At 34.1% G+C, this 12,309-nt stretch overlaps 1 protein-coding gene across 1 annotated transcript in view; it reads left to right on the forward strand.

Annotated features, from left to right (window-relative positions):
- MUC19 (mucin 19, oligomeric) overlaps nt 1-12,309 on the forward strand; it is a 180,576-nt gene that overhangs the window by 23,517 nt on the left and 144,750 nt on the right. Inside the window, exons 16-23 of the mRNA XM_063619954.1 lie at nt 3,093-3,303; nt 4,057-4,179; nt 4,650-4,773; nt 6,202-6,337; nt 8,285-8,377; nt 9,046-9,130; nt 9,295-9,432; nt 10,415-10,564. Of these exons, the coding sequence (XP_063476024.1) occupies nt 3,093-3,303; nt 4,057-4,179; nt 4,650-4,773; nt 6,202-6,337; nt 8,285-8,377; nt 9,046-9,130; nt 9,295-9,432; nt 10,415-10,564 (1,060 nt within the window). The remainder of the gene's footprint in view (nt 1-3,092; nt 3,304-4,056; nt 4,180-4,649; nt 4,774-6,201; nt 6,338-8,284; nt 8,378-9,045; nt 9,131-9,294; nt 9,433-10,414; nt 10,565-12,309) is intronic.

The raw sequence follows: 12,309 nt of genomic DNA on the forward strand, positions 1-12,309 counted from the left end.
TTTAGAAATCTCCATCATGTTTTTCATAATGGCTGTGCCAATCTACATTTCCACCAACAGTATATAAGACTTGCCTTTTCTCCACACTCTTGCCAGCTCCATTATCTTTTAACTTTTTGATAATAGCCATCCTAACAGGTGTGAGGTGATAGCTCTTGGTGGTTTTGAGCTGCATTTCCCTGATGATTAATGATGCTGAGCACCTTTCATATACCTGTTGGCCATTTGTATGTCTTCTTTTTGAGAAATGTCTATTTAAGTCTTTTGCCCATTTTTAATTGGGTTATTTCTTTTTCCACTTTTGAGTTTTATATGTTCTTTATAAACTTTGGATATTAACCCTCAATCAGATATATGGTTTACAATTTCACCCCCAATTTTTAGGCTATGCTTTAATTTTGTTAATTGTTTCATTGCTATGCAGAAGCACTGTTTGATGCAGTCCCACTTGTTTATTTTTGCTTTTGTGGCCTGAGCTTTTGGTGTGATATCCAAAACATCACTGCCAAGGCCAATGTGCAGGTCCTTTTGTCCTGTGTTCCTTTCGAGATTTTATATTTTCTGGTCTTAAATTTAGATCATTGATTAATTTTGAATTGATTTTTGTGTATTGTATAATATATGGGTTTAATTTTATTCTTTTGCATGTGGAAAACCAGTTTTTCCAGCACCGTTTAGTGGAGAACCCATCCTTTCCACCATTGTGTCTCCTTGGTACCTTTGTCAAAGATCGTTGGCAGTGTATGTTTGGATTTATTTCTGGGCTCTCTCGTCTGTTCCACTGGTCTGTGTGTCTGTATTTATGCCATTATGATGCTGCTTTTATTACCATGGCTTTGTAGCCCCTGGTTCCAATTTAAGCCCTTGGTTCCATATTCTCCTAAGCACTCATTTCTTCTTAGAATTCTGTAACTACTTCCTCTCCAATGTTCCTATTTTCTGTTTTTCAGCTTTAGTCTAGCTGTGCGTGCCAAAATAATTTCCCTCCCAAACACTATGATATTTACCATATATTAGTGTAACAATTATAATTTCCTTTGCATAGTGTTTTAGTTTGTCTGTATGGAAACTGACATGCTTCACCATTCCACTATCATCTCTTGATGGGTACTGTCTTTGATTCCTCTCTTACAGTTTTGAAATCCATGTACTATGTCCCACTCCCTTACTTTTGCACCAGATATCCAGTCTGAATTGTCATCCCTCATATCTTTTACTTTCTTTTTGAGAAAGTTATGGATAATATTTTTGACAACAACATTTGCAAATAGTTATCATTTACTCTGTGAATTTTCTGCACTTCTGTAATGCTATTAAGTTGAATTTGATAGACTGCATCCCTTTGGTGACTGAACGAATGTTCACACATTCCTATTTCAACTAGAATAGAATTCTCAAGATCAATAAATGTGTGGCTAATATTGATAAAATATATTTTTGTTTTATTGAAAGAAGGTGTTGCAATTATAGCCATCCCGTCATCTTACAGCAAAGAAAATTACACAGTGGCATTATACAATATCATCTACCATCTTCGTTGTGAAATCTTACTTGATCTTTGCAGTTGGAATTGCTTTCTCTTTCTTTTTTTTACCTTATGGCTCTCATTGGTACTTATAATAAGATACCATCTATAAAAATTGCCCAAGTTTTTCTCATATGTTCCCTATAAAATTAGAAGTTCCATGATAATAGGGATTATGCATTGTGGTAGTTGCATAATACATTGAAAACTTATTCCTTGTTGCTCAAAAGTGTTAAATGATTACATCAATTTACGTTCAAACCAATGTATATTTACTAAGGACCAACTTACGTACAAGATACTGTGTTTAGCCCAGAGCATAAAAATTCATATTTCTTGCTCTAGAGAAATCTATAATCTAGTGAGAAAAATGTACAAAAAATAATAGATGAAGGGTAATATCTGAAGATTTTGTTTCACTTAATTTTATACCTCATTTGGAGAATGTTATCGGCCTGCCTCCAGCCTAGTTGGTACAAATTGAACATTTGGGCCAGGTGCGGTGGCTCACGCCTGTAATCCCAGGACTTTGGGAGGCCACAGCGGGTGAATCATGAGGTCAGGAGTTCAAGACCAGCCTGGCCAACATGGTGAAACCCGGTCTCTACTGAAAACACAAAAAATTAGCTGGGTGTGGTGGTGGGCACCTGTAATCCCAGCTACTCGGGAGGCTGAGGCAGGAGAATTGCTTAAACCGGGAGGTGGAGGTTGCAGTGAGCTGAGATAGCGCCACTGCCCTCCAGCCTGGGAGACAGTGCAAGACTCTGTCTCAAAAATAATAATAATTTAAAAAATTGTGCATTTGTTCGACAGTACCTTTTTTGTTTCTCTAAAAACAAATTGTTAAAATAGAAAACAGCTACATGACGGTTGAACTATGTTGAAATTTGAACTTTTTTTCATTCAATAGTATATGTCATTACTTCCTTTACTGAAACAGAACAAATATGTTTTTCCCAGAGCAAATACCCATGACTACGACTAAGAAAGGACAGAGTCACTTTACTTTATGGTCATCTGTTTGATTATAAAATATGAGCAGATTAACAGTTAAAGGGACAATATCCCTTCTGTCTATTATGGTATTCTATCAGGTACCATCCCAATCTTTGGCATTAATCAATCTCTCTTCTCACCCCTTCCATTTTCTCTAGTTCTAAATTTCATGTCACCTTTAAAGGCAGTTTGGATAAGTTTAAGTACAATAAATTTTGAAGTCATTACATAGCAATCCAAGATGCCAAGTATCCAGAAGTATTCTCTTAGGAGTCACTTTACCAGCTATAATACTTCAAAAACCTCCATTTCAACGAACGTCATTATACAACAATCCAAAATGCCAAGAATCCAGCAGTATTCATTTAGGAGTCGTGTTACCAACTATAATACTTCGAAAACCTCTATTTCAAACAGCATCCAAGCACTTTCCTTGTCAAAGCTACAGGATATGATGCAAAACAAACAAACAAAAAAACTTCTGTATTTATCCTTTAAAAAATTCATCTTATTGCCCATTTTTCTTATTTTTATTGCCCATTTTAATAAAATATCATGCTTTATTTTGTAGCACTGTAACAAAATTATTGGAACCTACTTTGAGAAATGTGGAAAGGTTGCTGCTCTATCCGGTGACTACAAAATGATCTGCATTGATGAATACTGCCAAACTAGAGACAAAACATCTACATGTGACACTTACTCAGAACTGTCCCGCCTCTGTGCCTCCGATGGTCCTGGCACCTTTGAATCCTGGCGAAGCGATTCCGATGTGGTTTGTGGTAAGTTTTTACCTTCATTGTAGTTACAACTCTGTAAGTTTCTGCAGTACTTTATTTTTTTCTTATTATACTTTAAGTTCTAGGGTACATGTGCACAACATGCAGGTTTGATACATAGGTATACAGTACTTTGATTAAGCTGTATTGCAGTGTAATCTCAAATGATTCTAAGCCCTGGAAGGGGATTCTAGAGATGATGAAGTCTCGTGTGTCACATGTACTTACAAGTAAACAGGTTCGTTTAGGTGATGTGACTCGCCTCAAATTGCAGTGCTTTGTGTTAAGATCTAATTTAAAATGTTGTACTCATTACAATAAAAAAAAGTCACTGAAAACCATGAGTAAATTCTGTAAAAAATAACTGGACAATTTATCAAATGTATACTGATTAGTACTATCATTTTCTTTCAAAAAGATTAGTAAAAGGTAAATATGAGCTTCATATACAAACATACTTTCCACATATGCTTAAGTCAATCCTCATAATACAAGTAGAATATAAATTTCATTCAACTTATGATGAAATGAAATTACAGAAAATACATATTTCCTGTAAGTTAGATATTGTATCATAAAATAATGCACCGGAAATTGGCATAATTTAGTTGTACTGAGTACCTTTAAAGGCTGACTTCTACCTTGTAACTCAGACTCAAAGAATTCCATCTGAAAAGCTCCTCCTTAAAAGAGTGTGTATTTATTACATTTAGTTTCCTCTAATATCCGTGTACACATATTTATATATTTCTCCAGAAACACATAGATGTCCAGAACAACATATCTACAAAGAATGTGGACCCTCCAACCCTGCAACTTGTTCTAATGTGGCTCCTTTCCAAGACAGTGAATGTGTGAGCGGCTGCACCTGCCCAGAAGGTAGTACAACAATGAGAGGATTTACACTAAAACAAAACAAAAGCTAGAAACAAAGTGGGACTTCAGTCATGTCAGAGTGGTGTCTTATTTATAGCATGACATTCCAACAATTTAACTACTTCTAATATATCCTCTTAGCAAACTGCAGAGGAGGGTTAGAGAGAATTTTAAAGCTAATGCGTATTTCCATCTCTACGATACCTGAGGGCTTCTGTATTCCACAGACTATGCTTTAGTCCCACATTGAGTGCAATAGGACTGTGCACTGTGTAGCAGTAACTCAGACTCAGAAAACTGTTTTCTATCCTGCCAGTTCTCAAATTAGGAGTAACTGCTTTAACAAGAAATTATCATTTTCGGTGCATGTTACACTCAAAAGAACTATCTCAAGAGTGATTTCACAATACACTGCTGAACAATTTACTGATGTTTGTAGAGTTTTGAGGTTAGCCTTATACGATGTGTTCTAGGTTATCTGTTGGATGATATTGGAGAGAAAGGAAAATGTGTATTAAAAGCTGAATGTCCCTGTGAATCCAGTGGAAAAGTGTATCAGCCAGGAGAAGTCCGAGAGGGTCCTTGTGGTTCTCAGTGGTATGTGTGTGCTTTTTGTTCACATATTACTGATGGTAAAATAATACCGATATTTTTATATAATTTGAAAAAATTCCTAAATGCACCCTAAAATAAACTTTTAAGAAATAAAAAGCAATCTCACTGCATTTTCTGTGTTATTGATGTTTTGTTTTTAGACTGTGTTTTTTATTATAAAATATATGATCTTTCTGTGTACCTTTAAAAGATAATGTTCACTAACAGAAACAGTATTTTCAATAGTAAACCACTTGGTAGTTGCAAATATAGAGCAAAGTATAGTATAAGATTTTGGTTATAATAATGAAACAATAATTCTGCCAAGAATATTTAATACAATGTACAGTTAGAAATAGCCAAATACTTTTCAAATAGTTTTTATATGTGGCTAGATTGGTGAAGATGAATAATGTATCTATTCGTCAGTAAATTTTAGTGTACCAAAAGTTATTGTAGATTATTTCACTATTAATTGCATGCTCAGCTTGACTCTTCCTTCTGAGTTCTGCAACAATATAATGACTGTTGAGATTTCCCCATTCTTAATTATGGCTTTTCTCTGAAGCTCTAAATTTCTGCAATACTACAAAATACTTTTCCTGAAATGTATTGTGTCCTTGTGGAGACATAATTTGGCTCAATAAAAAACTGCATTTTCTCTGTAAATGGAAAATGTTTTATTTTGGTAATAACCAATATTAATTTATATTATATTTATAGTAATAATTAATTTTAATTTGTATGAAGGATTATAAATAATAGTGGCCATAATTTATTGAATATCTATAACAGTACTGTTCAAGAGAAATATAATGTAGGCTATAAGAATGATCCACATATATCGTTTAACAGTTTTTAGTTGACAAATTTTTAAAAGACATGAAGAAACAGACAGGTGAAATTAGTTTTAGTCATGTATTTTATATAACCCAATATATCTAGAATACTATTATTTACACATAAAATTAATATGAAATCAAGTTAATGAGAGATTTTACAATATTTTTTCCTGTAAGTGTTCAAAATCTGTATGTATTTTACATTTACAGTGGGTCTCTAGATGAGACACATTTCAAAAGCTCACTCTATTTATTGTGCAGTGCAATTCTGCAATATGGCTTGTAGCAGGTATTTTAATACTGATAATGAACTGTGTTCCATTTTAAAAAATCTCTGAAATCCAGCTTATAAGTTTTACATGCTTAATTCATGAGAAGTTGTCATTATAATCAAGGCTTCTAAAATATCAGGATACCACCATCAATGAGACGTTTTATCAGAACTGAGATGTTGGGTGGGAAATAAAGATGGTTTAATAAAGCTTAACCAAATGTCTTAACTTGTGATGATTTTTTAGTGAGATATTTTATTTTCACCATAGAGAAAATACAATTGATAACCCTTAATATAACCATTACATTTTAACAGCACATGCCAAGATGCAAAGTGGTCTTGCACTGAAGCATTGTGCCCTGGAAGATGTAAGGTGGAAGGAAGTTCCCTTACCACCTTTGATGGTGTTAAGTACAACTTTCCTGGAAACTGCCACTTCCTGGCCATTCACGTACGTAATAGCCTGCAATATTTGAGCAAACTGATATACAAACAAAGCTATTCCTCAACCAATTTAAAACACTATCTTCACCTTGAATTAGTATTTAAAGAAATAAAGAATGAACAATCCTTCAGTTACTGGTTATGTATTTCAGTATGTTTTCTGTCACATACTGGCACTGATGGTATTACCTGTCAGTATTAAATTAACACTACTTGTCCTCCTTGGAAATACCTTGCAAAAAAACAACCTAACAAATAGAACGCTCTTTATTCACTCATAATCATCTGAATACACAGGGAATTTATTTCATTCTTCGACTTTTCTTTGTGTGTGCTCATTGTTCATTACTGCTTCAAATAAAATAATCTGTTTTTTTGTTTTTTTGTTTTTTTTTTTTTTTTGAGATGGAGTCTCTCTCGTTCGCCCAGGCTGGAGTGCAGTGGTGCGATCTCGGCTCACTGCAAGCTCTGTCTCCCGGGTTCACACCATTCTCCCGCTTCAGCCTCCCAAGTAGCTGTGACTACAGGCGCCCGCCACCACGCCTGGCTAATTTTTTGTATTTTTAGTAGAGACGTGTTTTCACCATTTACAGGATGGTCTCAATCTCCTGACCTCATGATCCACCCGCTTCAGCCTCCCAAAGTGTTGGGATTACAGGCGTGAGCCACCGCGCCCATGAAGTATCTTTCTCTTTCATTATTATTATTCCCTTAAATTTATTTTTAGTTTTTATAATACAATAATACCACTAAGATAGAGGCTATTCTTACATTTAGATTCTTCTCGGTACTAACATTTTAAGTCATTTGAATTTCAATGAAAGAGTGATTCCATTTTGTATTTTGTGCTACAGAGGATTAGCAATCTAGTCCACTTGAGAATTAGCGATTTTATATAATCTTTATGGTAAGAAATGAAGATGCACAGAATTTATGAATTCTGAACTGAGAAATGTTGGTTAATGTCCTGTAAGCTACAAAATGTAGTTGCTGCTGCTAAAAGTCACTCTTCCAAAATAAAGCTTCTTGATTGCCTACCAACATAATCTGCCTTTCCTTCTTTTTTTTTATTTTATTTTATTTGAGATGGAGTTTCACTCTTGTCGCCCAGGCTGGAGTGCGATGGCTTGATCTCAGTTCGCTGTAAACTCTGCCTCCCGGGTTCAAGCAATTCTCCTGCCTCAGCCTCCCAAGTAGCTGGGATTGCAGGCGCCCACGACCACACCTGGCTAATTTTTGTATTTTTAGTAGAGGTGGAGTTTCACCATGTTGGCCAGGCTGGGCTTGAACTTCTGACCTCAGGTGATCCGCCCACCTTGGCCTCCCAAAGTGTTGGGATTACAGGCATGAGCCACTGCTCCAGGCCTGCCATTCCTTCTTTTTACGCTCCTCTAAATCCATGGGCATACAGGATGGGGAAAATAAGAGGGAAAAAAGACAAAGCATAGGGAACATTTGCTTCTTATAGATTACAGATTTCCAGACATTGAAATGAGATCTGGAAGTCCATGTTTGATACGACTTATATTACAGTTTAACAAATTAAAATACCTCCCACATTGGATTTAAATAGACATTGTGAACTGTCCAGAGAAGAAGCAAACTATGTTACTGCTAATTCCTAAGAGTCCTTACGTGGCAGCACATTCCCTTTGGGAAGACAAAAAGTAAAAATAAAATTAAAAAATGATGACCATGAAAATTCATCATTGGTAAACTACACGGATATAGTTTATGCAAGATACTTGGACCATCTATAAAGCTCCCGGCCAGTCCTGAGTCTGTACTATGGGCTGAACTAGGTTTCTATTCTCAGAGCACTCTGATTGTAGTAGGAATTGTACATATTTAAAATTCAAACATTCATTGTGAATGAATTACATAGTAATAGCATACCATAAATAGCATTAAATGACATTCTAATGAACATTTTAATGAAATTCATTTTTCACAGAATGAAGATTGGTCTATTAGTGTTGAGCTCCGTCCATGCCCAAGTGGTCAGACAGGAACGTGCTTAAATAGCGTTACACTTCTCTTGAATTCTGTAAGTAATCAGCTTCCTAAGGCTTATTCAGAGTCAAATCATATCACTTATTTTATAAATTCAGGATTTTTGAGGTTGAAGAAGAGAAGCTTTACTATGTATACTCAAAGCTTAAGTAAAATTGCATAGAAAATTGATAAAGTCTCTGGAAGTGTCGGCTGGTTGCAAAGGTCCTGAAGTATATCAAAATTACCGTAGATATACAATTAATATGTTGATTATGGATCAAATTAATGTGTTCATTGAAGTGTTAAACTTCGCGGACCGTTTATGAAGGAAGGCAATGGCATTTGTTTAGAGTTTTATTTATTTGGAATTGACATTATAAGTGGAAATAGACCTAAATGGGAAGGGAGGACGAGTAGTTTGGACTTTGGCCTTTACAAGCTGTTTAATCTTTGGATACCCAAGTAACTGTCTTAGGTTTCCATTTCTGCATCCACACGTTGGGGATGAAGATTTATTTACAATCTGCTACACAGCGTTGGTATGAGAAGCAATGGAGCAAAATGTGCCTTAAAAATGCTTTAAAAATGTCTATATTTTAGATATTTATTAATTAATCCAACAGCATTAAACATCTTATGACATAAAAATTTGGGTTCATACATTACATTAAAATTAATACTGTAAATTAATATTAACTAACAAAGTGTTTTAAATATTAGTCTGTTCCAGTTGACAAATACATATTCAACAGTGATGGAACAGTCACAAATGACAAGATTAGAAATCAAGGTTATTACTATTCAGGTAAGTTTAATGACAACATTTTAAAATGAGTGTAAGAAGCAGTCATTTATTCAATTTTTAAAGCTATTATGTTTCTGACTTTTAAAAGATATCAAAATATTAAAGTATTTTAAGAAAGTAAAAACTGCTGAACATGTTATTAATGTTCATAATTATTTTAACAGATAAAATACAGATCTTCAATGCATCTTCCTCATACCTTCAAGTAGAAACATACTTTCACGTAAAACTACAAATACAAATTGTTCCTGTGATGCAATTATATGTTTCTATGCCACCCAACCAATTCACAGACACTGTGGGTAAGTCCTCTGGATACAGTTTTATTCCCAAGGCTGAAATATTACCATCACCTATTCTAATTTCCATTGTCTCTTAATTAATAACATTAAACCAATAAACCATTTTGACTTAATCTTTCCTTCCACATTGCAGTAAAATAATTCCAACTTGTTTTTCCTAGTAAAGATGCCTTTACTTTTACAAAATCTATTCTCTAAAGATTTGAACAATTTAAATATTTCAAACATTTTAAATTAAGGCTTTTATTTAAATGAGATTTGATAATATATGTGTTAATGTATCACTTCGCTAGTATGTGCTACTAAGGCTTTAACCTGTAGTTGAATAAACGATATAAATCTTTTGAAAATCACAATTAATATAAAAGCTACACTATGACTTGTCTTTCTGGGAGATCATATGGTCATTTCTTTCACTGATGTTTTCTATCTTAGAAATCAGTTAACTACAGCCATAAAAGTTGAGCAAAACAAACAAAGATTATGGCAAGTGCCGCAAAGACAATTTATAAACAGTAGAAGCTTTTGTAACACACCTTTACTTGAGAAGGTAACTTATTTACACAAAGGAACAGATGTAACTCATAGGTCAGAAGGGTCCAGGTAAAAAAGGCATATAGCACGCAACATGATTCAATTCTCCACACTGAAATCGTACAAATGTGAGTCATAACTTCCTACTTATAAGCACACTTTCTGTTGGCTCTTCAAAAGAGATAAAGTTACAGTGACAAATAGGAAGAACACAGTATTCATGGCAAATGGTGTTTCAGTGCTCCTGGAATTCTAATGAAAGGGAATTTGGGTGAAATCTGAAATGCCATGAAATTTTTCTTAATGTATGAAGGCTACGCAAGACATATTTTCAGGTAGCCTCTACAGGTTTTCACTTGGGCGAAGAACTGAGTGTGCAGTGAGGATGTGAATCCAAAAAATTGAGTAGGTGAGGAGATGTGAAACTTTGTTGTGTGCTCTTACACAGGACTCTGTGGTTCCTACAACAACAGAGCAGAGGATGATTTCATGTCAAGTCAGAATATATTGGAGAAGACATCTCAGGCATTTGCTAACTCTTGGGAAATGATGTCCTGTCCTAAAGGAAACCCCTCTTCATGTATTAGTATAGAAAAAGGTAATGTTAATTGACTATCAAAATCTGTAATTACATATTTGGTGCTAGGAATTATGTACTTATGTATGTATGTATGTCATAATATGAACATGACAGATAATCCAAGTTTTAGCCAGTTTTTGTTGTACTGTCTGAATTTGGGAGGACACAGCAGAGAAACAGTCTGGCTGGCTGATCTTATTTCTACAAAACAAATATTTCACTGGGAGTTCATCTTGGTTGTTTGCTTTTCTATACCTACTCTTTTCCTCCTTACACAATTTTCACCTTCATTATAGAATAACAAGATTAGAAGAGATTTGGGGCACATTTAGTTCTTCAATTATTCCCTCCTTTAAGTTAGTTATAAAAATGGTCCTGGGTTGAAATAGCAAGACTTGCCCAAACTGGTGAAGCCACTTGACGATAGAGCTATAGCTAGGTCCAGGTGTCCTAACTACTGCTGTCCAAGCCCCAATACAGACATTAGTTAAACTTTACACTGGTATGATTCAGCTTACATTTGTGCTTACCAAAAGGCTTTTAAAATATTAGTGCGATTTATTTCTACCAAAACTCATGAACAGTATAGGCGGGACTATTATCCCCACTAATGTAGATATTGATAATGGAGCACAGAGAGGGTTAATAAAGATCCTTATCTTTATTAATAAGGATGACAGATGAGAAATCCAAGTATTTTGAATCCAAGTCGTGCTTTGGTTGCTCCCCTAGTATTGCTGATACTAATAAATGCTTTTTTTGTGTTGCTTATTTCATTAAAAAAAAAGGGAAATGGAAGCTAAGTTAAAATATATCGACATGTTAATTAGTTTTTTCTAAATTAATATATATTTGAAATAGTCTTATCAGATTATAATAATATTTTAACATTACTAAGGCAATTCCGTTTGAAAGCCTCGTCTACTAATTTTGATTTAAGAGAGTTGTTAGAAGCATTAACGTAAACATCGTAATATATATTTCAGGGTTTTGATTATCATATTATTTTGGTTTTGGTGTGTTGCAGTGAAAACAATTATAATGAGAATGTGCATCCCATAAGAAACCAACTCAATTTATGTCAAGCAGACTATACACCACCACTTTGGAGAGATATATAAATTAATTAAATTTAATTTTCAGTGCTTTATGTTTAACTTAACATAAAATACAGAAAATTAAACTATTTTACTAATCTGTTAGTAATATTTAGATAAAAAGTGGTGATACTGGGTTGCCAATTTGTTAAAATTTTTGAAATAATTGGTCTGTTTGTTTTTAATAGAGGCAGCTTCCTCTATTACCAAAAATCATTAAGCCAAGCACTTATTACTCAAATGCTATTGTTATGATATTTATTTTTGTTAATTTAATACTATGCTAGTTATTTAGAAGCCAGTGAAATATCAATTAAAAAACAAAACAAAATTAGTGTATTGGAATAATTGATACTGGTTGTGCTAATATATGACCTTCAGGAAAATTGATATAATTTTCTGAGGTGACAGGGATCGTGTGGTGGGGAGTGGGGGATGTTGTGGTCGATTTATTTACCAAGTCATCACAATTTAGCTATAAATATATATTTTAAAGTTAAAAGGCATCTAAAGATATAATATGGTCCCCTAATTCCATTTTTATATAGAAACTGCATTTCAGAGAAAGGTAAATTGATTTAATCCAAAAATCCAAAGCTAACAAAGACTTTGCCTTTTAGTGTAAGATTTTTTTAATTATAGCATGCCATTTTTGCATATAGTGAC

Source organism: Symphalangus syndactylus, chromosome 17, assembly GCF_028878055.3.
Source record: "Symphalangus syndactylus isolate Jambi chromosome 17, NHGRI_mSymSyn1-v2.1_pri, whole genome shotgun sequence".
Taxonomy (NCBI): domain Eukaryota; kingdom Metazoa; phylum Chordata; class Mammalia; order Primates; family Hylobatidae; genus Symphalangus; species Symphalangus syndactylus.